Source organism: Mus musculus, chromosome 9 (genome assembly GCF_000001635.26).
Source record: "Mus musculus strain C57BL/6J chromosome 9, GRCm38.p6 C57BL/6J".
Lineage (NCBI taxonomy): Eukaryota > Metazoa > Chordata > Mammalia > Rodentia > Muridae > Mus > Mus musculus.
Window position 1 is genome coordinate 65,397,580 of NC_000075.6, and position 26,601 is coordinate 65,424,180.

Genomic DNA, 26,601 nt, shown 5'->3' on the forward strand with positions numbered 1-26,601 from the left:
GAAAGAAAAGAAACCCAAAGAAGTGGGTGATTTTCCCAAAGTTATCTCAGCAACTAAGCTCTTGTGCCCTATCTCCAGCATAGCCTGATCTGAGACCCCAGGGAATGACCCCTACTTCATCAACCTCATCACCAAGCTCAGAACTGCTGTCCACTCCAGAACAAAGAAGACACATTCACATTTTACTCCTGTCAGGGAGAAAAAGTATTCCAGGATGGATTAGATTTCTGGAAGCCAAACCTGTAGAAAGCTTTACGTTTTAGTGGCATTTATCAATTATACATAATAATGAGTCTTGATGTGACATTTTCACACATGCATCTAATGCATTTTGGTCATAGCCACAGCCCCCATAGTCCCTCTCATGTCCCTACCACTCACGTATCCCCTTCCTCTTCCCAGTTACCTTCCTTCCAATTGTCATACTTTTGATTAATTTTTGGCGAGCCAATGAGTTCAAATAGGTTTACTTACAGGAGCGTGGGTGAGGTGTTTTATGTTTGGTTTGAGACAGCCTCACATGTAACTTAAGCTACCCTGGAATAGCCCAGGTTGGCCTCCAATGCACCACTGCTGCAACCCTCCTTCAGCTTCCCAAATGCTGGGACTAGAAGCATAAAACACCTGGCTAGGTCATGAAGTCTTAGCAAGGGGCACAAATCCTTTGTCCCAGGAGCCTGAGTTCTGCAGCGATGCTACTTGGAGTCGCCCATGCAAAACACAGAAGTAAAGTGCTGAGGGTGAGCTGGCTGTGGTCTAAAGCAAAAGTGACACAGAGACCCACCAGGAGGCAAGGAGTGCAACCCTGGTTGCAGGGTGCTCTGGCTGGGGGCTCAGCGGCTTTTAAAAGGCAGTTGGAGCATGGAGGCCACGCCCCGTCCACGCCCCTCCTCCAGCGGGCGGACACCATAGTCTGAGTGACTGGGGGCGTGCAACTAGCAGCCCATCGGGCCGGGAGACCGGCGTGGCCATCTGCAGCTTCGCCATGTCGTCGGTGTTCGGCAAGCCCCGAGCTGGCAGCGGGCCGCACAGCGTGCCCCTGGAAGTTAACCTGGCTATCCTTGGGCGCCGCGGAGCGGGCAAGTCTGGTGAGTAGCTTGGAGAGCGGAGGATGAGGGCAGCTTCATCCACCAGCTCTCAGGGGCTTGCTTCTCCCGGTGGTTGGGTGAGTCCCTAAGACTGCTTTTTGCCTCAGTTTCTCTGTTGCAGGCTATCACTCTCGCCTTGCTTCTCCATCGCTTTGGTTATCTTTAGCTGCTTGCCTGCCTCTGCCTCTGTTCTCGGTGCCTGTGACTCCTGTCCCCCCCCAAATTCTCTCTTTGTGTTTCTCTTAGTTCCTCTACTTATCTGCATCCCTAGGACCAGCAGCCAAATCTCATCAGCTGACACTAACGAGACCTGTTGGCGCTGGTCTCCAGTCCTGGGTCCCCTTTGAATTCAGTGGCATCTTTGCTACTCCTTGATCTGTGCTGTCCACCCCACCCCCTCCAAGAAACTTAGTAGAAGTCATTTGAGATTAGAATTTCTCAGGCTTGGGCCACTCCTCCACTGCCAACCCTTGGGACTCTGAAACAGACTATTCTTATCAAATGTATTTGTTTCAAGCCAGACCCCTCTTGACTTTCAAGAAAGTCTGTAGTCCCAGGTGCCAAGACCTTGTCCTTGGGAAACCTGGGATCTTGGGCTACTACTAAGATAATTTCTGTCATCCTAGACCTTCATCACTTCTAAAAGTCATCACAGAGACCCCAAAAGGAGTGTTTGCCCTGCTCTCTGACACTTAAAGACCCAACCAGCTGAAGATGGGGGACCAGAAGGGGCTCCTCTGGCTACCCAGTTCCAGCCTACAGCGAATGGCCACCAGGCCTGTGAGCTATGACTTTCCTTCTCTTCCTTTCTCTGAGATTCTCTGAGGAAGTTTGAAGTCAGCACTCCTGGCTCAGAAGTGGAACCCAAAACACGGTTTTCCTTTGAAAACCAGCCTGTTCCCAGTGACTCAACCAATGGTCAGCTAGTGACTACACGGATGAAGGAATTCTCTTTTATTTTTGAGGCAGTCTCATGTAGCCCAGGCTGTCCCAGAACTTGTTATGAAGGCAAGGATGGCCCTGTATTCCTGAATCCTCTACCTTCCTCTTCCAAGTGCTGGGTTTGTAAATGTGTACCACCATTCCTGGCACTGGTAAACTTGGGGATGGAACCCAGGGCTTCGTACGTGGTAAGCAAACACTCAACCAACCAGGTAACATCTTCAGTGCCAGAAAGTTTAGAATATGTGTTCCCTGGCTAGTAGTTTGCCAACGGGCAGTGTTAGGAATCCTTCAAAAGAATCTTGCGTTTATTTTTAATCCTATCGAGAGTCCAGCATAATATATTTGGCTGACCCTTGGTTTTATGTGCTGAGCTCTTAACAGAAGCAATCCTGTTAGTGCACGCTACAAGGGAAAAAGAACTACGTTTTTCAAGTCTTACACTTTCAAGAGCTAACCAAGAGGGGTGTGGAAGTCCCACTGAGAGCCCAAGGTGTAGAGGGCCCAGACTAGAGTGTTTACTTGGGACACAGTCTGTTCTGGACCTTGCCTGGAAAACCATGCCCTGGGGTGGAGAGGGGGGGGTCAGACTCTTCCCGGCAATAGCCAGTCCGTTCTTCATGTACTCCAGTGGTTCTCAACCTTCCTAATGCTGCAGCCCCTTAATACAGTTCCTCGTGATCACCAACCATAAAATTATTTTTGTTACTACTTCATAACTGTAATTTTGCTACTGCTATCGAGTATAATGTAAATATCTGTGTTTTCTGTGAAAGGGTTATTTGACTTCCAAAGGGGTTGCGACCCACAGTTTGAGAACCACTGGGCTTGCTTACTGTCTCTGGCCTGTAGCCAAAGCTGGAATAAATGCCCCATACTAATAAATAAATAAATAAATAAATAAATAAATAAATAAATAAATAAATAAATCAGTGAGACCTGTCCAGGGATGGGAGATGTGTCCCTTGAGTTGGGGGACTCACCAGACCCCAGGATAACTAGACGTATGGTCTTGACCCTGGACTTGGTTGTTCACAAATACTCTTAGACGTGCCTCTTGCTGACTTTCATGCTCATAGAAAATTTCAGAAACTAATTCCGGGGTGCATTCAGTTAATGGGGCTTGGCACCCTATTCCCATGCCTTCTGAGCCAATCCCTCTGCTCTGCAGCCTGGGGCGTTTGGAGAGCCAAGCTTGGTGTCAGCAGAGACCACAGAGGTCAGTTAGGCCTCCTTAAAGTGACAGGGACAGTGACCTCATCTACAGATACAGCAGCAGGAACCTGAGCCTACCTCTTTCTTCTTGCAGCCCTGACGGTGAAGTTCCTCACCAAGAGGTTTATCAGCGAATATGATCCCAATTTGGGTAAGGAGCAACTCCTCTCTGGGCTTCCTGCTGCCTGGGCCCCACCTGGGTGATCCCCAGAGCTCCCCATGAGTGGGCTCCGAGTAGCCCCATGGATCTTAAGGTAGAAGAGAAGGATTCCTGGGATGATTCAGTGCACACCAGACAACTGGGGGGCTGATCCGGCTCAAGGGACCGAGACCGTTTGCCCTAAAATATGCGGTGCAAGGAGACTTTAGAAGAATGTTTTTATTCTGAATAGCAGAATGTCCACATCCAAATAGGCACAGTTATTCAAAATGTTCACTGCGTGTTCTTCCCGGGACAGGCAGACATACTATTTAAGGGATTCTCTATTGGTGCTGGACATTCTTTGAACCAGGAAGAATTTGTTTTATTTTAGAATTTTAAGTGTATTGTATTCATTGCATGTATATCAGTGTTTTGCCTGCATGTATATCTGTGCACCATGTGTGTGTCTGATAGCAACCGAGTTGAGAAGAGGACACTGGATTCCCTGGGACTGGAGTGACAAATGATTGTGAAGCACCATGTGGGTGCTGGGAATGGAGCCTGGGTCCTCTGCAAGGATAGCAAGTGTTCTCAACCACTGAACCCTTTGCCCACCCTTTCCTACACTTAGTTGTGTAGAGTTAAGTTTGGATGCTGGATCTGACATTGATTGGCTGGGTAACTTTGAGACAGTCACTTAACCTCTCTGAGCTACTATTTCCTCATCTGCCAGAGGGGCCTAGGCATAGCTGTAACAGAGAACTGCTGTGAGGTTTAAAGACATGGTGCACGTTAGGCTACTGCGTGACCCCAGCAGACGCTCAGAGAATATTTACCTCTCCTCAGATGGCTTCCGGTGCATACTGCCCAGAGTCCCTCACATTCGTCAGACCCAGGCTGTGAAACTTATATCTAACAGAAGGATCGTCCCCCAAAATAAACCCTCACATGGGACCCTAATACCTAAGACAAACAAAATTAGAGTCTGATCAGCACCAAAGCCACTTCTCGCCCATGTCTATAACACTTATTTGTGACAGTCCATTGAGAACAACGAGGTGTCTGAATGAGGTTAGGTTTTTGAAAATGACATTGAGTTGTTTTCCCATTCGTTAAAATCAAAGTATTGGTGCCCCCCCCCCCCCCAAGGATGCACAGGACTCTGGGTCACAGGATAAGACCCCATTCTGCAGCACTGCCCCCAAGAAGCCAGCAGCTCATGCTAGATTAGAATACAGTGGAGGAAGAGCTGCTCAGGGCTGCAGCTACCATTTTTATTTTGAGACTGGTTGTCATGTAGCTCAGGCTAGCCTTTGAACGATCAGTGTGGCCCAGGATGACCTCAAGCCTCTGCTCCTCCTGCATCCACCTCTTAAGTGCTGGGATTATAGGTGTGTGCCACCTTTATGTGTCTGTAGGTGTGTGCCACCTTTATGTGCCTGCTTTATGCCTTGCTGCTGGTTGGACGCAGGGCTTTGTGCACGCTCGGTGACTGCTCCAGCAGCTGAGCTGCACGACCAGCCCCTGTATTTACTTTCTCCTCATCTCCCGTATCTGGCATCTCCTCTTCCTGGCTCCCTATCCATACCCTTCCACGGTCTCCCACCAGATGATTCCAAGACAGTGGTGATTTGAGCGTCCTGGTTGAGCAATTTTGGAATTCTGATCTGATGATGGAACATGTGGTCAGACTGTCTGAGGTGGGGGACAGACAGCAGCCTATAATGTTTAACCACCTCAGTCTTTGGCCTCCTGTTCTCCTGAGAGCCTGTTAGCTGGAAAGTAGCTGCTCCTAGTACAGACACCCTGGTAGGCCAGACTGGGAGACCCAAGCCTCTCCTATGGAGAGAAGTCTGGACCTAAAGGAGGAGGGTGTGCCTCAGGCACAAGTGACTAAAACAGCTCTTTAGCCCTTTGCAGGGTCTCCCAGGAGCCTGAGCACACATTGGGACTCTGAGGTGAAATGCCATCCCCATTTTCAGCCTGAAGTGTGGTATTAGCTATAGCTTCACTCAATGGTCTGTTCTATGGATTGAATTGCTTTTTAGTTCTGTTTCAAAGGATTATTATCAGCCAGGCTGTGGTGGCTCACACCTTTAATTCCAGCACTCAGGAGGTAGAGAGAAGTGGATCTCTGTTAGCTTGAAGCCAGCTTGGTCTACAGAGTGAGTTCCAGGACAACCAGGGCTACACAGAGAAACCCTGTCTCAAACAAACAAACAAAAAAGAATTATTACCATCTTCATTATCTAAGAAAGAAACTGAGGCAGAGTGAACACAGTGAGTCTCCTAACATCACAGAGCCCCCTCAGGTTCAATGGAGGGAGAGGTTTATCCACATCCTGTGAACTGCAGTTTATGGGTCCAGAGGTGGAGGTGTGTGGGGTCCTGGGCTCTCTGAGCCTCAGTTTCCCTCTATGGAGACTGAGACTGGATTGTCTGTGTCTTGTGGGCTGTGGCTAGAGCTGCTAGGAGCTGGAAACTCAGCACAGGAGGCATTTGCCTATGCGCTGCCATGGGTGGGCAAGGGGCTCCAGCGAGTATTCTTTCCTACAGGGGACAATGCCAACTTCTTACCTCATTTGCCTTCATCCTGTTCCTGCAAGGACAAGGGTGCTCACAGTGTCTGAGGTGCCACCTGATGTACAATCATACAGACCTTCTTTGGTGCCTTTTGTAAAATTACTATTTTAAAGAGATTGAAGCGCCCATAGTCAAGACAGGCTCTACACCACTCCGCCTGGGTGAGAAGCTGCTATTATAGGTCCTGAGGCCAGTCACCTGATGACCTGAGGCTTCATCCAACTTGCATATCTGTACTAGAACTCCTACTAAATAGAATGCTTCATGTCAGATGTAGTTGGAGGACCAGCAGAGCCATCATTAGTCAGGGAGCAAGGGAGTCACAGTGGGAATGCAGCCCAGAAGGCCCAAGTTCAAATTCATGCCTCCACACCTCATTACTGGAATTAAATGAACCCAGAGTGTCTACCATGCATACTAGGCAAGCCTTCTACCATTGAGTTGTATCCCCAGTCCCCCACCCAACCTCGGTTTTACAACAGGGTCTCACTACAGTGCACAGACTTGCTTTGAACTCATTCTATAGCCCAGGCAAGGCTTGACATTGCAATCCTCCTGCCTCAGCCTCCCAAAACAACCTTGTCATCTTTCTAAAGTAGAGATAACAGACAATCTGCTAGCCTCTTGAGTAACAGGAATGAATACCAGGAAGACTAAGGATAGAGTAAGGATAGACTTGCCATTGGGCTGGACAGGACTTTGCCTATTAGGGGTCAGTGCCTAAAAGTTTGGCAGAAAAATAAGAAGTATGAACACAAGATAGGCCTCCAGCAATAGCTCTTCTTGGGCCAAATATAGTTAAGCATTTGGAGCATATTTTCCATTATTTTTTTCCTTCTTCTTCTTCTTTGGATAAGAGCAGCTATTTATCCAAGTCCCCAAAGCAGGCTGGGGACGAGGAGCTGTCTGTGACTCAAGTTGGATGCTAGTGGACCTGGCATGTGTCCAGGCCTGCTTGGCTGCCAGCAGTCGTCAGAGAGAAATGTGTGACTGCATTCCCCCCCGGGGGGTAAGGGTGCCGTTCTCAGAGTGGCCACAGCCAGGAAGGCAGAGGGCACCTCAGTTTTGCCTAGAAGGGTCACCCAGGGAAAGGTGGGGACTGAGGGTACACACGTACATGTGCCAGACGCACAGGGACAGCGGGGGTTGAGAGAAGCAACTGCCAGCGTGCCAGTGATGGTTTCTGTATGCCTGGCCACATTCTAATTTCTTGGGTTTAAAGTCATAAGAACTAAAAAAAGAAAAAACACAAACTGGTGAAATCCAAATAAGGTCAGCAGTTTAGCTCGTAGTGCAGACCCAGCATCAACTTCCTGGTTTGGCGACTGCGCTGTGGTTATCTAAGGTGTTAACGTTGAGGGAAGTGGATGAAGGGCATGCAGGAACTGTGTGAGGCTGTAACTTCTATTTGAGTTTAAAATTATTTCTCTATAAGATAAACAGGTTGTGGGGGCTGTGGATATCACTCAGTCAGTAAAATGCTCACCATGCAAGCACAAGGGCCCGGGTTCAGACTCCCTGCACCCAGGTCAAAAACGAGGTCTGGTGACCTGCATCTGGGGAAGCAGAGACAGGTGGATCCCTGGAGCTCAGTGCCAGCCAGTCCGGAACAAATTGGTGAGCTTCAGGTTCAGTGAAAGAGCATGGCTCAAAAAGAGAGGCGGAGGAGTGGGGCTGGAGAGATGACTCAGTGGTTAAAAGCACTTGGTGTTCTTCCAGAGGACGCAGGTCCTGTTTCTAGCACCCATACTGGAGGCTCACAATTACCTAAAACTCTAGGGCCTGGGAATTCAGTGCTCAGTTCTGATCTCTTTGGGTACCAGTATACAGGCACATAAATAAAAATAAATGTAAGACATCTTTAAAATAATAAAGTGGAGGGCTAGAGAGATGGCTCAGCAGGTAAGAAGAGCACTGACTGCTCTTCTGAAGGTCCTGAATTCAAATCCCAGCAACCACATGGTGGCTCACAACCATCTGTAATGAGATCAGACGTCCTCTTCTGATGTGTCTGAAGACAGCTACAGTGTACTTATGTATAATAATAAGTAAATCTTTGGGCCAGAAGGAACAGGAACTGAGCGAGCGGGGCCGACCAGAGCAAGTAGGGTTGACAGGAGCGAGCAGGGGTCTTAAATTCAATTCCTAACAACCACATGAAGGCTCACAACCATCTGTATAGCTACAGTGTACTCACATACATAAAATAAATAAATAAATCTTTAAAAATAATAATAATAAAGTGGAAAGAGGCTGAAGAAGACACCGATGTCAAACTCTGACCTCCACATGGACATGCACACACAGACTTGTACACACACACACACACACACACACACACACACACACACCACATCCTCACCCAAATAAATAAAAACAAAAGGAGAAAATAATTACCTGGGAGTATGGACCTGTCCTGTTAACTTAGGAGCTCCTTCACGTTCCTCACCACCATTTCTAGATACTTATTATGAGCCAGGCCCCAAGCCCGGAGTCCTAAATAGTCTTTCCACAGTCCTGGAAAATAGGGAGGTTAAATGTGCTAACTCAGGGGCGATCCAAGCAGAGCGAAGGCTTCAAAATTGTTAGCTCTGGCTAGGCAGGGGTATGGCATGCCTTTAGTCCCAGCACTTGGGAGGAAGAGGTAGGTAGATTTCTGAGTTTGAGACCAGTTTGGATCCAGGACAGCCAGGGGTACCTAGAGAAACCTGTCTCAAAAAAGGAGGAAGAAGAAGAAGGAGGGGGAAAAAAGAAGAGGAGAAGGAGGAAGAGGAAGAAGAGGAGGAGGAAGAGGAGGAGGGGAAGAAGAAGAAGAGGAAGAGGAAGAGGAAGGAAGGAAGGAAGGAAGGAAGAAGAAGAAGAAGAAGAAGAAGAAGAAGAAGAAGAAGAAGAAGAAGAAGAAGAAGAAGAAGAAGAAAAAGAAGAAGAAGAAGAAGAAGAAGAAGAAGAAGAAGAGAAAAGAGAGCTGTTAGTTCAAGTTATAATAGTGTTTCTGTTTTAAAAGGACACACTCCCTGAGAACTGAAGTGATGTGACCAAATCAGGTAGCTGAAATTGGCTTTGGGGGAAGTGTGCAGTGTATTGTGTGCTGTGTGTTTTGTGTATGTGCATGCTGTGTGTGTGTGTGTGTGTGTGTGTGTGTGTGCGCGCGCTGTGAATATGTGTGCTATAAGTGCTGTGTATATGTGTGCTGTGTGTGTAGTCTCTGTGTGTGTGCAGTGTATGTGTGTGCTATGTGTGAGTATGCTGTGAGTGTGTTGTATGTGCTCTGTGTGTATGTGTGTGTAAATTTGCATATCTGTATGCACACAGAGACCAGAAGAGGCATCAAACACCTTGCTCTGTCACTTTCTACTTTATTCCTTGAAGAAAGGGTCTTCAGGAGTCCAGGCATAAGCTGAGAGTCAGCAATCCCCAGAAATCCTCCTGGGGTTTTTCTGGGGTTACAGACATGTGCACGTCTATGATTAACTTTTTACATGGGTGCTTGGGACTTGAACTCAGGTCTTCATGTTTCTTTAGCAATCACCCCTCCCCAGTGAGCTCTTTCCCATTTCCCTGAAGTTGGCCTGGATTCTACATCACCTTGTCTATTGGATAAGGATGACTTACAAAACCTTGGAACTTCTGAGTGAGATCTGGCTGCCCTCTCTTTGTCATATCAGAAGCTTCTCTTGTCCCTTGTCTCCTACTGAGGGAAGAAGTCTTTGGAGATTCCCTGTAGGCCAGGTGCTATGCTAGGAAGAGAAAATTGAAATTCTTGGAGGAAATGCCAAGCCTCGGCTGCTGAGTCTATGGGCCACACTCCACACCACAGGCTTTGTGCATGGATCCAGAAACAGCCCATCCCCCAGGGCACGGTATATAGTGGCCTCTGATGCTGCCACCCTGACAAATGAAGAGGGACGGTAGCCTGGTTGCAGCTACCCAAGGACCAGTCCAGCACAGGAGGAAGCAGGGACATTGACCTTGCTCTTTATTGTGTGGCCTGCCGAGCTGCTGATCTGGTTGACCATCTGTGTTGCAGAGGACACCTACAGCTCTGAGGAGACTGTGGACCACCAGCCTGTGCACCTGAGGGTCATGGACACTGCAGACCTGGTAACATTACCCCCCTTCCTTCATCCCCCAGAGAGGGCAGACAATCAGTGCAGCCCCTCCAAGTCCTAACCTCGCAAGGGAATCTAGATTCCTTTAGTCTCAAGTTTGCTGTGTGTCCTTGAATGGGACTCTGACTTTTCTGGGCCTGAATCTTTCATTTGCCAAATTAGAAGAGTGATTGCTGACATCTGCCCAGATATCTTAAGCTGTAAGGCGTTCTCAGCATACACAGGTACATGCCTGTTTATGCAAGCACTCCTACAGAGAGCCTGTGAGCCCAAGTCTCCCCAGCATATATCTCCATGTCCTCTCTACCCAGTGCTGGAGTTAATTCTCAGAGGCCAAAGGGGCAGTGTGGACCTGACCTGAAACCAGCAGTACTCAGGGACAGCAGGTCCTTGGAGGGCCATGCCAGAATCTTTGACTGGGTGCCCAAGGGGCCAAGGTCTCCAAGTCTCTGGCTGGGTGGTAGGAGGGAGGTTCATGAGACAATGTCTCTTTTCACACCAAGCCAAATCGACACTGAAGTGCTCCTTTGAAAAGAGATCTGCTGGGGAACAATATACAAAGACTCCGAGGTGGAAAGGGCAGCCCAGGTGAAGGCCTTTCCCCCCAAGTTCTTCTGCCTATCTCAGTTAGGGTCCTCTCCCTTACTCCAGGACACCCCCAGGAACTGCGAGCGCTACCTGAACTGGGCCCATGCCTTCTTGGTGGTGTATAGTGTCGATAGTCGTGCGAGTTTCGAGGGCAGCAGCAGCTACCTAGAGCTGCTGGCCTTGCATGCCAAGGAGACACAACGTGGCTACCCTGCTCTGCTGCTGGGCAACAAGCTTGACATGGCCCAGTACAGGTGAGTACAGGCATCTTAGCCCTCTTCTCTAGAGCTTGCTTGCCTATGGACGCAGGGTGGCATCCTGTACCAGGAACAACAGTGCTCTCAACTTCATGTAGAAGAACTATGTTGGGAGAAGGGACTGGGAGTTTGTCTTCTAGGCAGCCAGTGACAGGAAGGGAAAGACACCTGGGCTACTTAGGACATAGGCTGGATCCCCAAAAGGCAAAACAAGCACCCCTTCCTTTTAGGTGTCTCGGTGGTCGGTCTCTTGCACCCGCCTTACCTAAGGCTGTGTGACATTCTGGTTGCCCTCCCAGCAGCCGACTAGTCATTTGGTGACCAACTCCAGTGCCAAGGAGAGGGGTCTAATTTGCTCATTGGATCAGGTGACTGCTGTGGTCCAAACAGACCTTGGACCTCATCCAGGCATAGTATCCCAGGCTCGTTGCCACAGTTGGCTGCTAAAGGCAGGCCTCTCTGAGGAGGGGCTGGATTTGAACCAGAGGTCACAGACTGGGCCAAAGGGCAGGTCACCACAGAATGCTGCAGCCGTATTTTGCTTGGCTGGCACTATGTTTTAAATGACTTCGACTTGGAATGTTCTAAGGTGGGGCCTGCTCCCTTCAGCTGACCACGGGCCTGCCACTCCCTATGACTTCTACCTCCACCCTCTCCACACATCCAAGTCACCAGCCTGGCTTTAAGGTCCTTGACGTGGAGGCCTGAGCTTGAGCAATCCCACTGACACTCTCCAGTGTGGACATTGCCCCTTGTGTCCAGCACACCTGCTAGGTGTGGCACCTTCCACTTGTCCTCTTCTGCTCTTAACTTGTTCTTGTTCTCCCAGGCCCCTGAGGCCCAGGGACCGATGTTGGGTTTTTTGTTTTGTATTGTTTTTGTTTTTTGGTTTTTGTTTTTTGTTTTTTCAGAATAGATCACACAGGCATAGGGAGGAGACAGTTGTGGTTTCCTGAAAGGTAACCACGGTGGCGTGGGGGCTTTCTTCAGGAGTGGTCCAATCTTCAGCCCAGGAAAAATTGCTTCTTGGGGAATTAGGGAAGTTATACAGTGGGTAAGTCACTGAAGGTGGTCTTCGAAATATTTTGGAACCTGAGAGATGAGAAGACTTCAGTATGGTGGGTCTCTCTCTCTCTCTCTCTCTCTCTCTGTGTGTGTGTGTGTGTGTGTGTGTGTATATATATATATATACATATATATATATATATATATATATATATTTACAGGATATTGTTTTGACCCCAATGTTTACCAAAGAGATTGTTGAAAAATGGTTTGCAAGTGATGACCGGGAATCTAGGGCTTGAATGAACAGGCCTGTTCCCTGGGAATGACGAGTGGTTGCTTACCCTGCCTCCTTTTCAGTTGAGTACAGCACTAACAGGTTAGGGTTCTGTGGCAAAGTATGTCCCCTGACCCCTTGCTCCTGCCCAGTCAGCTTTGGCTCACTGTTTCTTACCCTGGCATCTCCTCCCATCTTGGGCTGATCCATAGCTCTAAGGAATGGTGGCTGGGGCAGCTCATCAGTGGGGGTGGGGTGGTGGGAGTGGTGAGCAGGATTCAAAAAATGTGCAACCTTGGCCTCAAGACCTGAGGAGTCCTCATCCCTGCCCTGTCTTGAACAAAGAGTCAGTCTTCGTTTTTATCTCCGCCTTGGTTTCCATGGGCTCCACTCAGGAACTCCTCTGGACCTTCCACTTGCAAACATTTACCCAATCATCACGGGAAGCTGATAGAGCCACACGGGAGCCAGGACACCCCTCAGTGAAATGGCGCCCTCATGGCTGTTCTCTGCTGACCCTCAGCTGGACAAGCAGACAAATCACCTGGGAGCCCCAAGAGTCTGCCAGTCACGGGCTTCCCATGTAATCTGAGGGGTGCTACCACCTTCATTGCAAACAACTGCTCAAGCTGAAGGTAGCCATTTCCTGAGGAGGTGGGCAATGGCCTTCTTCATCTGGCCACAGGCAGGGTCTAGCATGGGAGATTTTGATTCGGCCTTTCTCTCTTCCTCGTATTCATTCCTAAGTTCCAGATTTGGCCATTGCGGGCTGGGTCTGTGCCAGGTACTACGCTAAGCACTCCACTCAAGTTGTCGTTGTCCTAACAGCCTCTAACAAAAGTGGGTACCATGATCCCGTTGTATGTATGGATGAGCAAACCGACTCAGAGGATGAAGATGGGTTCAGACTACTGGGTGGGGAGATGGGTGTGGGACCCTCTCTGCCTGACTTGCAATGACATCCTCCTGACTGCCTCGCCCTGCTTCCTCTCCAGGCAAGTCACCAAGGCTGAGGGTGCAGCTTTGGCAGGCAGATTCGGGTGCCTGTTTTTTGAGGTCTCTGCCTGCCTGGACTTTGAGCACGTGCAGCACGTCTTCCATGAGGCCGTGCGTGAGGTGCGGCGAGAGCTGGATAAGAGTCCCCTGGCCCGGCCCCTCTTCATCTCTGAGGAGAAAACCCTGTCCCACCAGACCCCGCTCACAGCCCGGCATGGGCTGGCCAGCTGTACTTTCAACACTCTCTCTACTGCCAGCCTGAAAGAGATGCCCACTGTGGCCCAGGCCAAGTTGGTCACTGTGAAATCATCTCGTGCCCAGAGCAAGCGCAAGGCACCCACCTTGACTCTACTGAAGGGCTTCAAGATCTTCTGAGGACCCTTCTGCAAGAACTTAGGCTCAGCTGATGCTTGGGGCTGCAGGGAATGGGCTGTGTTGCACTCTGATGAACCAATGGCCCTTACCCTCTGGTAGATAGCAGGTTCCACCTCCAGCACCAAGCAGGGTCCCTATGTGCTCACTATGTGATCCAGAGGGACAGGCAAGGATGCTGCTCCTGACTGCCTCACCCTGCTTCCTTGCCAGGCAAGGGCCTGGGCTCCATGGTAACCTCTGCATCCACCACCCTGGAAGGAAGCTGCCCCTGTTACAGACAGGAGACCCGGAGTCAGCTGCAAGCAGAAAGGAACTGCAGTACAAATCCTGTGTCATGACTCTCCTGCTCCAGCCACTGCCAGGCCAGCTGCAGCCCCGGTTCAAAGAGGCTTTGTCTATGTGAAGGCTTGCTAACAGTCTACAGGATGGCTGGCCCCGAGGTCCTACCATCACCTGGTGGTAGAAAGAGGCCAGCTGTTCAGAGGCCCAAAGTTTATCCAAGAAAATTCTAGTTAAAATAATCCTATGTGAAGGCTTGGATAGGGCAAAGACACTTGGACAGGAGTCCTTCAGCATTTACCTCTAAATGAAGGGTGCAGAGAAGGTCTGTGGGTTGTCCAGGCTAGAAAGCCTCCAACATTTTTTTCACCAGCATTTGGGGGACTACTATGACCACTTTGTTAGTAGACACCCCCCCCTCCAGGACTCTCTTCTTGAGCTTGATGACCAAGGCTGCAGAAAATCATTCTACCCAGGCACAGTCCTCAGGGAGTCCACAGCTGGTGGGATTAGACATCCTCTGGTGGGAGCCACTGGCCTGCCCACTGTAAAGTAGGTGCAGTCTGGTTTGGTTGGTCCTAGGACCTTAGCAATGGGATTGATTGTTCAACACCTATTTTGGTAAGATAGATCCCAAAGCATTTGAGATTAATATGACAGAATTTTACATAAACTATTCAGTATTTTACCAAGGCTCATGTGTAAGAAGTCTGTCCCAGGCAGGAGCTGCAGCGATTTCTTACTGTTTACCACAAATTCTGGATGAGCAGGCTCAGGAACAGGGCATGAGAAGGCCTGGGCTGGGCACCCTAGGAAAGCTGGCTCCTTTGGCTCCCAGATAGCAAGCAGCCCAGGCGCTTGAATGGAGAAGATCTCTAACCCAGTCTTCAGCTCTAGTCGATAGCTGGAGAAGCTGAGGTCAGAGGGAGGCCCTGACCTACCCAGGGGCACATCCTGCAAGTCCTGGCCCTTTGTCCTGACCAATGGCCAGCTCTGAACTTTATACTTTTAAGATAGGGTCTCTTTATTATGTAGGTCTGGCTGTCCTGGAACTCACTATGCAAACCAGGCTAGAGTTGAACTCACAGAGATCCACCTGCCTCAGCCTTCTGAGCGCTGGAATTAAAGGCTTCCACCTCACATGGCCGAACTTTGTATTTTCAATGCAAGCCCCTAGTGTGTGCTTTGTAGACACCATCATCTGAACCCAGGACACAATTCCAGCTGCCCACCTGGAGAGGCATTTGAATAAAAGACTTTTTTAAATAACAAATTTTCGTCTGATTGTAGTTTGTTTATTGAGTCTGCTAAAAATAAGTTAGGCGGCGTTATGGGGCGTTATGGGGTACTCTCAACGCTCCCTAGCTCTCTGTTTCCTGTGGGTCTGGCAGAAAGACAAGTGATGAGTCTTTCTCTTTCAACTCAGGTTCCCCCGGGGCCAAGTCTGGTTTCTCTGAGATCAATGTCTCTCTTAGGAAGACCTGGCTGTTGTTCTCTTTCATTATGGAGTCATCAAGATGCAGGTCTTCTGGTGTTTCTTTGTCTTGTGGCTGCTTCTTTCGATTTCTGGGAGGAGAAGAAATAGTGTTGATCTGGGATATTGAGTGGCTGGGTCAGGACCCAATAGCTTGAGGGGAGCTCTTCTGTTCAGAAATGATAGCAGCTTCCAATGGCTCCCACTCTTACATCTGTCATCTCACTGCAGGGCCACCTGAGAGCTAAGCTTTGATTGCCAGCCCTTTCTCTTAGAGATGAGCAAACATGGCATCAGAGGCCAATGAAGCACATATCTGCATTGTACATCTAAGTCTACCCATTCTAAATCCTGTGACCTTTCTCCAAAGCACATGATCCTGACCCCAGGGCTATCATCATATGTAGTACAGGTCCTCGCCTGCCCTGTTCTATCCCTAAGATGCTGCCAGAAACCCCTAACTAACCTTCTATCTCTCACTTTGTTTCTCCAAACAGGTTTACCCACACCACTGGACATGCGTGTAAGACCCAATCCTACGCATGGCTCCCACTGCCTCCTCAACCTGACAGTCCTTCTAATAATCCCTGAAAGTCTCTCCTTTCTCTCAGCTGGGTTACCCAAGGAACTCTTGGACTCCCTGGCTATGGGGGAAGGAGCTGATACCTGGCCCACGGGAGAGCAGACCTGTATCTGCTGCTCTTGTGGACAGCCACCCTGTCTCTCAGTTGAGTTTGCTGAAAGGGATGCTTTCTGACAGGGTAAGAGGGGCCAGGACCACTTATCAAAGTTAATACCCTTCTGCATCTTTCCAACCTGCTGGCTAAGGGGAGGGGATCGTGGGGGAGGGGGCAGCTGCTGGGTTGTTTATTTCATAGTGGTCCTTGATGACTACCACCACTCTTCTTAGTGAAGAGCTAAGTTCACTAACGTGACTCCTGCTTAGATTGCCATCCAGAGAGGAAGTGCCATCCACTGCTCACTATGGAGACCCACACCAAACCAGCTCCTCACCTGTTTGCCAGGATGCTCCTTCTCAGGAGGAACATGCTTGTCATGACCACCAGGACTGCCAGGACCAGGATGGAATAATTCCAAGGAGCCGCTGAGGAGGGACACACAGAGAGACAGCTCCTTGAGCAGAGGCCAGGTGCCTTCAGGCCCCCTCATCGCTGGGGCTCCGGCTCAGGCCCATCTCAGAGCATCATTTGTCCCTTCTATGGAGACTCCCACCAAGACCCCTGCTTTAGGAGATCTCCCCAGCTGACCAGTGGGTTTGGGTTGGAGTCAGGGTTTCTGCTCTGGACCAGCCCTGATCCCATAGAGAGGGGCACGGGGGGAGGGGGGGGGAGACAGTTCTATGTTTGCATAATAGCTGGGTAGAGGGGGTGTGAGTGGCGTAAGGAGGAAACTTGAACTCCAGCCTTCAATTTTATACTGCCTTTAGGAAAAGGAGGAGGAGGAGAAGGAGGAGGAGGAGGAGGAGAGAGGGAAGGGGTAATGACAGCCTGACTGGATGCAGTTACTGCCTACTACAGGTGAAGTGGCAGATTGGGCGGTGCGTGCTTTTGACAGATCAGACTGTGACATGTGAGGCAGGCTCCAGGATCACAGCTTTTACTCTCCTCCTGTAGGGATGGTCCCCCACCAAAGGATCTGAGAGCAAATTCCTTCCCTTCTTGCAAGGGTTTCCCTCCTGCAAGCCTTTACCAGGATGTCCTGTTAGTGAGACTTCCCTTGATTACTTTGTCTTTCTTGCTGCATACCCCCTCCGCTCCATGCCATATTGAGAGTTCAATTTAAGATTCCTGACATGCCTGGCAGGGGCTCCACCACCAAGGCTCCAGCCCTCCTTCTTTGTGTAATAGCCCAGGCTGGCCTGGAACTCACAGAGATCCACCTGCCTCTGCCTCCCAAGTGCTGGGATTAAAGGCATGAGCCACCACCACCTGGCCAGTTTGCTTCTTTTTTTTACTATGCACCAAGAACATGTTATACTCTTAGCTGTTGGTTTATTTTCTGTCTCCTCTACTAGAATGGACACTCTGTGTGGGCAGAGACTTGTGTTTTGTTCACTGCTGTATCCCAGTGGTAGGGCCAGGGCCTGGCACTCAGTACAACTAACTTAATAAATAGTAGAGTTGTTTGAGAGTCGAGTGAGTGGCCCATACCCTGAGAAAAGGGGAGTGAGCGATGTACCACTTGTTGGAGAATGATAGACAGTGATGAACTGCCTCGCTCACCCGCCATCACCTACCATCTTCTGCACGAAAATACCAAAGCATTTCTTCCAGCAGTTCCTGGGGCACCTCGGCATTGGCTGCAGCTTTCTCTGCACTGTGGTCCATGTTTCTGCTCCTGATTGAGATGTTTCTGGCCTGTAAACAGACAAGTCTTGAGGCCCCAGCTGCCCACCTGGCCTTCCAGGTTCTGGCCTCTGAGAAGACAACTCCAGAAACAGCAGGAAGCACTCTTGGTTTACCAGTCCTTTTTGTCCAAATCAGCAGGTCTAGATCCCGGTTTTAGGGCTTGAAGGAGCCTGAACCATGTCAGGAGCCATCTAGGACAAGCTAAATGCATACAAATGACCTTCCTGGAGATGACAAGGCTAAAAGAGACTATCTCAGGACTGCTTCTTGCAGCTGATATGACTTTCCTGTCTCTATTAAAATAGTATAATAATTCCTGGGCATTAGCTCACCCTATTGGGCAGGTATTCTGCAGATCAAGGAAGATGTACTATCTTATAGCAATGCTATATAGACAAATTGATGATTTAGTAATTCCTAATAATGATTCCATAAATTCTTAAATTTATACAGGCAATTTTGAGCTCTTTACAATATGAAGGCTGAAGTTAGGGCTCTGTAAACTTTCATGTATCACAAGCTAATTGCATTAGGATAGAAAGAGGGCTCGGAACAGATTTGAGATCAGAGAAGGCATTCATTCTGGGCTGGCTGGGAAACCATTGTCTGATAACTAAAGGATGTAAACCGGGAGTGGCCAATTTATTGTAGGTGCAAGGACAGAAGATTGTTCATCCAGAATGAATGAGTTTTTTCATTGGTGCTTGCTCAATGAACTTGCTCATGGGGACTTTTACTGCATTCACCAAATGTGTGTGTGTGTGTGTGTGTGTGTGTGTGTGTGTGTGTGTGTGAACACTTGTGGAGTAGATGAGACAGATGATCAGCCCTGACAAGAATATGTATGTGCATATTTTCTATTTGCACGTGTGACTTTCTTTTCCTGGTTCACAAGGAGTTAATAGCTCCAATTCCCCTGCTGCCTATGTTAGTCACCATAAGTCTGCACTTATTCAAGCACAGAGAGTTATAAAGTAAATAAGAGTTAAGCTTCCAGCTGGGGCGGGGCATGGTGACACACGCCTTTGATCCCAGCACTTGGGAGGCAGAGGCAGGAGGATTTCTGAGTTCAAGGCCAGCCTGGTCTACAGAGTGAGTTCCAGGACAGCCAGGGCTACACAGAGCATCCTACAAGGTTAGAGATCATCTGTCTTTTGGCGCTGGTGTTCCACCTCAACTGTTCCCCAGCTGGAGCAGGCCTCCCGCAGAACCAGAGCTGACCGTGGCAGTGAGCCCAATGGAGACATTCAAGAGACTGAGTCAGGAGGATCGTTAGGCTAGTTCGAGCCTGGATAATATGGAAGGGACCAAGCCAGCATGAGCTACATAGAGACACCATGTCACAGTAAGCAATTGACAGGCAAGCAGAGCGAAAGTCCCTTGAAAGAAGCACACCTTACAAAGCCTGTCACTGACTAGAACTTCTCTTTGGGAAGGTTGGAATGTTACAAGTTCAGAGCCAAATAATCTCGAGCCATCTTTAGTCCCCTTGGTAGCCATTCTCTTCTCTAGGTATGACCTAGCGTCTCTGGCACTATCAGATACATCCTTTAGAATGTGCAAACAGACCTCTAGCTTGTACCATCGAGAAGACTAAGACTGGGGTCCTAGAGTGTCTGATGCTTTTCGGTACCCCTATGCTTTTAGCAACCCACTTAGAAACTGTCTTGACTTGTGGTTTTCATTCTACTATTACTATTACTATTACTATTACTATTACTATTACTATTACTATTACTACTTCTATTACTAAGTGTCCCGAGACACTTGAGAGCAGGAGGATCTCTGTGAGTTTGAGGCCAGCATAGTCACCGCAGCAAGGTCCAGGACAGCCAGGGCTCCATACTGAAACCCTGTCCCAAAACAACAATCGTTCATCATGAAACGGCTACCATTTGGAATATGATATTTAGGGTAACTCAGATTTGTGTCCCCGGGCCATTGACACGCTTTGAGGTGAGATTTGTGAGGGGTTTATCCATGATAGCTAGCTGGTAGATAAATAGATAGATAGATAGATAGATAGATAGATAGATAGATAGATAGATGAATACATAGAGAGATAAATACATAGATAAAATGAGAATGTGATCTTAGGAGCAGGTGGGGCCTGAAGTCAGGAACCACAGAGGAAGGGGTGAATCAAATCTATTAAAATTCATAGTGTGCAAAAAGCCGGGCGTGGTGGCACACGCCTTTAATCCCAGCACTCGGGAGGCAGAGGCAGGTGGATTTCTGAGTTCGAGGCCAGCCTGGTCTACAAAGTGAGTTCCAGGACAGCCAGGGCTACACAGAGAAACCCTGTCTTGAAAAACCAAAAAAAAAAAAAAATATATATATATATATATATATATATAGTGTGTGTGTGTGTGTGTGTGCAGGGAAGGGGCATAGATACGCCAGTGTGAGGTTGAGTGAGCCACTGGCGGGCTGAGAGAGCCCTTGCAATTAACACCCTCACCCCCACCCCCTACCCCCCCCACACACCCACATCTCACTGCCAGGCAACTCCATCACACTTTTAACCTAATTATCCCACCCAACCCACCTCTTGCCCTGCCCCCAGCCTCCCGTAGCCAATCACAGTGGCCTGTGATTGTGTGTGTCTTTTCACACTCCCAGAAACCTAGCTTAGTGTAGTCTCCCTCTGGGGATTGATACACTGCTGCCCCGCTCTGGTCAAGAAGCTGGAAGAGTCCTAGAAAGGCAGTTGCAGGGAGATGCTGCGGAGAGGTGTTGAGCACTAGGCTGCATTGGTAAGCCTTGTCTGTGGGGTGGGATGGGGATAATGACCAGAAATGGTTTCTGTTGTTGGCAAGAGAAGATCATGAATCACTCTCTCTCCCTGAGATGGCCCCTTAGCCGAGCCTGGTTTTGTCCCTGGGAAATAAAGCAGGTGAAGATTCCTGCTGCATTATGTTACCCAAGATTTTCTGGACTCATTTAAAGAAACGGTGACCTTGATTTTGACAGCGTATTCCATCCAAGACAGTACACATAAAGTATTATTTCCATGTGATAGAAATCACATTGTGCAATGTAAAAATATTGAGGTGTTTTGCATTAAAAAAAAATCTATTTAGTGTAAGTACACTGTAGCTGTCTTCAGACACTTCAGAAGATGGAGTCAGATCTCATTATGGATGGTTGTGAGCCACCATGTGATTGCTGGGATTTGAACTCAGGACCTTCAGGAGAGCAGTCAGTGCTCCTAACCACTGAGCCATCTCTCCAGCCCATGTTTTGCTTTTTTTTTTTTTTTTCAACTAGGTCTTTGAAATTGAGTATAAGCTTTATGCTTGTAGCATGTTTATCTTGAAACCCACTAGTCACATTTCAGGGGCTCAGTAACAATATGTGACTGGCTGCTATTGTACTGGGCAGTCAGTCCTTGGCCAGCATCTGGTCTTCCTGACTGCTCTGCAGGTTCTTGTCATCTACAAGAACTTTATAATCCCCCAATTTTAAAACCTTATGTTTAGTTCTTCTCGACTGCATGTGGCCTGTGGGCTGCAGGTTGAACATTCTAATAGATTAACCTAACTAAGAGTACTAAAGACTTGTGATGAAAATTCTAACTCTGGGTGGGTGAACTGGCTCAGCTGCAAAAGGTGTTTGCCATGAAACCTGATAGCAAAACTGAGTTCGATTCCCAGGCCCCACATAGTGGAAAAAGAGGAACAGTTCTCACCAGCTGTCCTTTGATCGTTACATGTGCACCACGGCATGGGTATACCCCACCCCACCCCAAATAAATGTAATAAAGGCTTTAACTGTCCTCAAGAGGGACGTGCCATACCACTTATCAAAACTGAAAACATTCGAACAGAACAGCACATGTGTTACTAGAATGATGTTTAAGGGACATGTTAATCACATTAGGATTGGTGCCGCTGAGAAAGGGCAAATAGAAATCAAAGAAAATTAAAAATACATTAACTGAAGACACAATACAGGAGAACTGTATGAAATAGACCCATCATGAAAACAGGTCCTGGATGCCATGAGACCCACCAAAGGCAGAGAGGCCACATGGTCTCCAATGCAGGGGTCTGTAACTCTGCCTGAGACAGCCTTTGTACTCACAGCCTAGAACTTCCTCAAACAACTGAACAGCAGACAGCCAAAGGGAAACAAAAGGACCAAGTCCCCTTGAAAAAACAAACAGCGCCAAAAGACTGGAAGATCATTTGACAGGAGTGTCAGAGCTCAGCTTTCTTGGATATGACTGCTCACTTGTGTGTCTAAGTCAGTATGAATTGTGGCTGGCCAGAGGCTCAGGGGTTAAATGCAAGTACTGGTCTCCTAAAGCAGCAGTTCTCAGCCTGTGGGTCAAGACCCTTCAGAGGTTGCATATCAGATATCTTGCATATCAGATATTTACATTGCAATTCACAACAGCAAAACTACAGTTATGAAGGACCAAGGTTGGAGGTCACCACAACCTGAAGAACTGTATTAAAGGGAGGCAGCGTTAGGAAGGCTGAGGACCACTGCTGTGAGGGAGCTGAGTTCAGTTCCCAGTCACCTGGTGCTGTAGTTCTCGAGGATCCAGCACCCTCTCCTGGCCTTTACAAGTGCCTGCACACACATGTACATACTCATTCATACACACACATACATATAATTAAAATTAAAAATAGAGACCTTTTAAAGACATTTGGGGACCCAGATGCCTACTTCCAACATCCTTGATTGAGGGATGTGATAGAAAAGACAAGGTCGTGAGATTAGCTAACTGATGAGATCTGCATTTAGCTCCAGCTAACCGTTCAGAATGCCACACTGAGAAAAACGAGGCCAGTTGCAGTGCCTGAGTTAATAATGTCAGATTATCCCTTGCTCCCCACACCCATAGTGAAGATCACTGAGGTCTAAGTAGCAGATACTGTCTCCTTCTGAGGACTGTGATAGAACCAAGAGACCAGCACGTGACATTGACTTTAAAGACCTCTGTGCTTATTGCTTTCAAGTATGCCATTCATTCGTAAAAGCAATGTGTGTGATCCTGTGTGTGTCTGTGTGTGTCTGTGTGTGTATGTGTGTATGTGTGTGTGTTGCTGGAGATCACGCCAAGGGCCTTATACAGGAAAGTAAGTACTCTACCCCTGACCTACAACACCTACATTTTCTTTCAGTTGTATTTATTTCATGTATATGGGTGCTTTTCCTGCATGTGTGTCTGTACACAACTTGCATGCCTCGTGCCCATAGAGGCCAGAAGAGGGTGTTGGATCCCTGGAACGGGAATTGCAGGCAGCCATGACACACCACATGGGGCTGGGAACCAAACCCCAGTCCTCTGGAAGGGCAGCCAGTGCTCTTAACCACTGAACCAACATCTGTCCAGCTCAACCCCTACGCTTGTATGTGTGTATATTCTGCATACTTATGTGCCTGTTTCAATGTAATGCACATTATACTTTTTTGAAAGAGAAATTCTGATTTGAGATATTTAATTCGTGGGATTAAGTGTATGGAGATGAATGTCAGCTTGGGCTGAATCTCAGTGGTTGAGCGGACTAGCATAGCATATATGAGTTCCTGGGCCAGATTCCCAGAAGAGAAAGGGGTGGGGTTAGGTACAGAAATGGAGGAGGAGGGGGGAGCAAGGGGTGGAGATGGAGAGAGAGATGGGGTGAGAGATAGAGCAGGAATATGTCAGAGAGTCGGGGGAGAAAGGAAAGAGGAGGAGAGAAAAGATGCATGGAGGCTGGAATCTAAATGGAATGTGAGTTCTAAGTGTGTATCATGTATATACTAATGTTGTGATAAAGACCAAAAGCCCAAGCCCTCCCACTCTGAGATACCACAGCAGCACGGACCCGTTCACATCCGTGGACATTTAAAAGGTGTGTCTGGTAGCTTCTGTAATCACATTCCATGTATGATGGCTGTATGCATTGAATATAGCGTGTTACTCCCATCTAAGCGAGAGGGGATTAAGTTTAATGTTTGTAGACCCTACTGGCTGTGACCCTACTGGCTGTGACCCTAGTGGCTGTGACCCTAGTGACTGTTACTCCCTTTACACTGTCAACTCAGCATAGTAAAACCAGGTCCTTTCCTCCCGTAGATGACAGCACTACTAATTTTTTTAAAAAAAGATATATTTATTTTATGTATATGAGTACACTGTAGCTTCAGACACACCAGAAGAGGGCATTGGATCCCATTACAGATGGTTGTGAGCCACCACCATGTGGTTGCTAGAAAATGAACTCCACCATTGCATACACTAGCAAGATTTTATTGAAAGGACGCAGATGTAGCTGTCTCTTGTGAGACTATGCCGGGGCCCAGCAAACACAGAAGTGGATGCTCACAGTCAGCTAATGGATGGATCACAGGGCCCCCAATGGAGGAGCTAGAGAAAGTAGCCAAGGAGCTAAAGGGATCTGCAACCCTATAGGTGGAACAACATTATGAGCTAACCAGTACCCCGGAGCTCTTGACTCTAGCTGCATATATATCAAAAGATGGCCTAGTCGGCCATCACTGGAAAGAGAGGCCCATTGGACTTGCAAACTTTATATGCCCCAGTACAGGGGAATACCAGGGCCAAAAAGGGGGAGTGGGTGGGCAGGGGAGTGGGGGTGGGTGGATATGGGGGACTTTTGGTATAGCATTGGAAATGTAAATGAGTTAAATACCTAATAAAAAATGGAAAAAAAAAAAAAAAAAAGAAAATGAACTCAGGACCTCTGGAGGAGTAGTCAGTGCTCCTAACCTCTGAGACATCTCTCCAGCCCCCACCCCAACTAGTTTCAAAAACTGCAAATTATGGGTTTATGTGGGTGGGTAGAAAGAGAGAGAGAGAGAGAGAGAGAGAGAGAGAGAGCATGGTAATAACAATGTATATGTATCAGTAGCAGCCCAAGCGTTTCCAGGTTCTGCAGTCATCTGAGCAAAACTGTAGCGACATCCAGCCTATTCCATCAAACAAACAAACAAACAAACAAACAAACACAAAAGTAAAAACTGGGAGCCAGTGAGATGGCTCAGCAGTTAGGACCACTTGCTGCTCGTGTAGAGCACTTGGGTTTGATTTCTAGCACCTGCATAGCAGCTCACAACCATCTGTAACTCTGGTTCCAGGAGATCCAGGTCTGGCTTCTGGCTTCTGGGGACACTGCACATGCTTTAGTGCACAGACATACATGCAGACAAAGCAGTCATACACAGAAGATCATTTAAAAAAAAAAGGAAAAATGATATTCCCAGAAATAGCAACGTTCAGTTGTTCTTAAGGTACCTGGCACATACTATCATTTTAAAAATATCATTATTAAATTAAACTCCATCTTTCTTTGGATGTCACTTAGTGGGCATGACATTGCATTCAGGTGTCATGGTCTCTTTGGCCCTTCTACCAAATCCCTTAATTTTAAACAGAGCTTAAACCATTGGTGTGATTCCTGCCACCGGCCCTGCTTCTCCCACCACACAGCAGGCTGAGAGTACTCACCCTGGACCCGGGATTCCTGGGACTTCAGGCTGGGTGGAATGGCCCTGGTTTCTGTGTTTTCCCCTTCTTCCTCACAGGAACTCTTCCGAGAAATGCAGTTGTAGCTAGGCAATCCACCTACAGAGCTCACACCAGCAGGGGCCCATTTGGTAACTCTGCCCTTAGCACACACCCAGGCCTGATGCCTTTGCTGCCAGTCCAGGGTGAATGACCCCACGAATGCATGACCTCCAGTGACAAACTGACTCCACTTGACTCACAACCCGAAAGTGCCAGGAGCCCAGTATGATCTGCCATTGCGGGGTGCCCACTCCGGTTCTCTGTCTCTTAATTATTATCCATCGTTAACCATCCAGGAAGGAGTCAAGGCTCTTTCCTTTTATAGCCAGTGCTTTCTCATGGCGAAGGTCATGATATGAACTGAAAGGAACCATAAAGTCAGACCTTGGAAGCTGGAGATTGTGCGATCAGGGCATCCACAGAGGAGGAAGCAGGCCCAGGAATGAGATGTTTCACTATCGAGGCAGGCCAGACCAGGTCAGTTCCGACAGTTGTCAGTGCACACACATGGAAACAAGCTGGATATGGGTCAGTGCCAAGTCCAAGGTCCTCTTTGACTTAAAAAGTGGATGGCAGTGTAGTTTAGAGGGAGAGAGCCGCAGGTCCTGGAGCTTCACTGGATGCCACACCCTGCACTTTATAATGCATCCATTCAGTAACTGTTGATTACCTGCTGTGTGGATAGGTTGTGGACAAGGCAGACAGAGATGCTGCTGGCCCAGATCACAAAGTCTAGGGAGATGGACAGGCAACAAAGGATAAGGACACCTGTGATGATCTGAGCTAAGTCTCCCGAACCTACATGGTGGAAAGAAAGAACCAACAACCAAAGCTGCCTTTTGTGTTACCTGTGCTCTCACACTCACAAATACCTCGGACAAACACACAATAATTACAACCAAATAAAAAGATGGGCTGGTGAGACGGCTCAGTGGGCAAAGGTGCTTGCTGCTAAGTCTGATAACAGGAGCTCGATCCCCAAGACCTACATGGGGAAGGGTAAGAACCAGCTCCTACAACGTGTCCTCACCCATACAGATGTGCCACGACACACGTGTCTCTCTCTCTCTCTCTCTCTCTCTCTCTCTCTCACACACACACACACACACACACAGAGAGAGAGAGAGAGAGAGAATATAAATTAAAATAATAAAAAAGAATAAAGAGATAGGTCTGCAGAGCCACCATTGTATCACTGATCACTGTATTAAAAAAAATAAACAAAAAAAAGGAAGGAAGGAAGGAAGGAAGGAAGGAAGGAAGGAAGAAAGAAAGAAAGAAAGAAAGAAAGAAAGAAAGAAAGAAAGAAAGAGAAAGGAAGGAAGGAAGGAAGGAAGGAAGGAAGGAAGAAAGAAAGAAAGAAAGAAACGGTGA

The 26,601-nt window shown here is 48.1% G+C and overlaps 2 protein-coding genes across 5 annotated transcripts; one reads left to right on the forward strand and one right to left on the reverse strand.

Moving 5' to 3' along the window:
- Window positions 1-905: 905 nt before the first annotated feature.
- On the forward strand, window positions 906-18,559 carry Rasl12 (RAS-like, family 12). Of its 4 annotated transcripts, none has more exons than XR_379455.4 (6): window positions 906-1,088; window positions 3,340-3,396; window positions 9,998-10,071; window positions 10,731-10,921; window positions 15,828-16,091; window positions 16,277-18,559. XR_379455.4 is itself a non-coding variant. In XM_017313587.1 (6 exons), the coding sequence occupies exons 2-6, from the start codon at window positions 2,158-2,160 to the stop codon at window positions 13,575-13,577; spliced, it is 759 nt and encodes a 252-aa protein (XP_017169076.1). In that variant the 5' UTR covers window positions 921-1,088; window positions 1,715-2,157; the 3' UTR covers window positions 13,578-15,129. The 4 variants fall into 4 exon arrangements, 3 of the variants coding, with proteins under 3 accessions (NP_001156395.1, NP_001028330.2, XP_017169076.1); XM_017313587.1 differs by lacking the exons at window positions 15,828-16,091; window positions 16,277-18,559 and adding exons at window positions 1,715-2,218; window positions 13,202-15,129 and having other exon boundaries at window positions 921-1,088; NM_001162923.1 differs by having other exon boundaries at window positions 909-1,088; window positions 15,828-17,274.
- On the reverse strand, window positions 15,174-25,194 carry Slc51b (solute carrier family 51, beta subunit). Its single transcript, NM_178933.2, has 4 exons — window positions 25,168-25,194; window positions 17,588-17,708; window positions 16,345-16,435; window positions 15,174-15,422 (listed from the first exon to the last, which is right to left on the reverse strand). Exons 2-4 carry the CDS (start codon window positions 17,676-17,678, stop codon window positions 15,218-15,220), a joined length of 387 nt encoding a protein of 128 aa, NP_849264.1. The 5' UTR covers window positions 17,679-17,708; window positions 25,168-25,194; the 3' UTR covers window positions 15,174-15,217.
- Window positions 25,195-26,601: the final 1,407 nt, after the last annotated feature.

Excerpts from the sequence above, each read along its gene's own strand:
- Rasl12 (NM_001033158.2), top strand. The coding sequence starts at position 986 with ATGTCGTCGGTGTTCGGCAAGCCCCGAGCTGGCAGCGGGCCGCACAGC. Across the intron at positions 1,089-3,339 it reads CCGCGGAGCGGGCAAGTCTG|CCCTGACGGTGAAGTTCCTC; the intron begins GTGAGTAGCTTG and ends TTCTTCTTGCAG. Across the intron at positions 3,397-9,997 it reads CGAATATGATCCCAATTTGG|AGGACACCTACAGCTCTGAG; the intron begins GTAAGGAGCAAC and ends TCTGTGTTGCAG.
- Slc51b (NM_178933.2), bottom strand. The coding sequence starts at position 17,678 with ATGGACCACAGTGCAGAGAAAGCTGCAGCCAATGCCGAGGTGCCCCAG. Across the intron at positions 16,436-17,587 it reads GTATTTTCGTGCAGAAGATG|CGGCTCCTTGGAATTATTCC; the intron begins GTAGGTGATGGC and ends GTCCCTCCTCAG. Across the intron at positions 15,423-16,344 it reads AGGAGCATCCTGGCAAACAG|AAATCGAAAGAAGCAGCCAC; the intron begins GTGAGGAGCTGG and ends TTCTCCTCCCAG.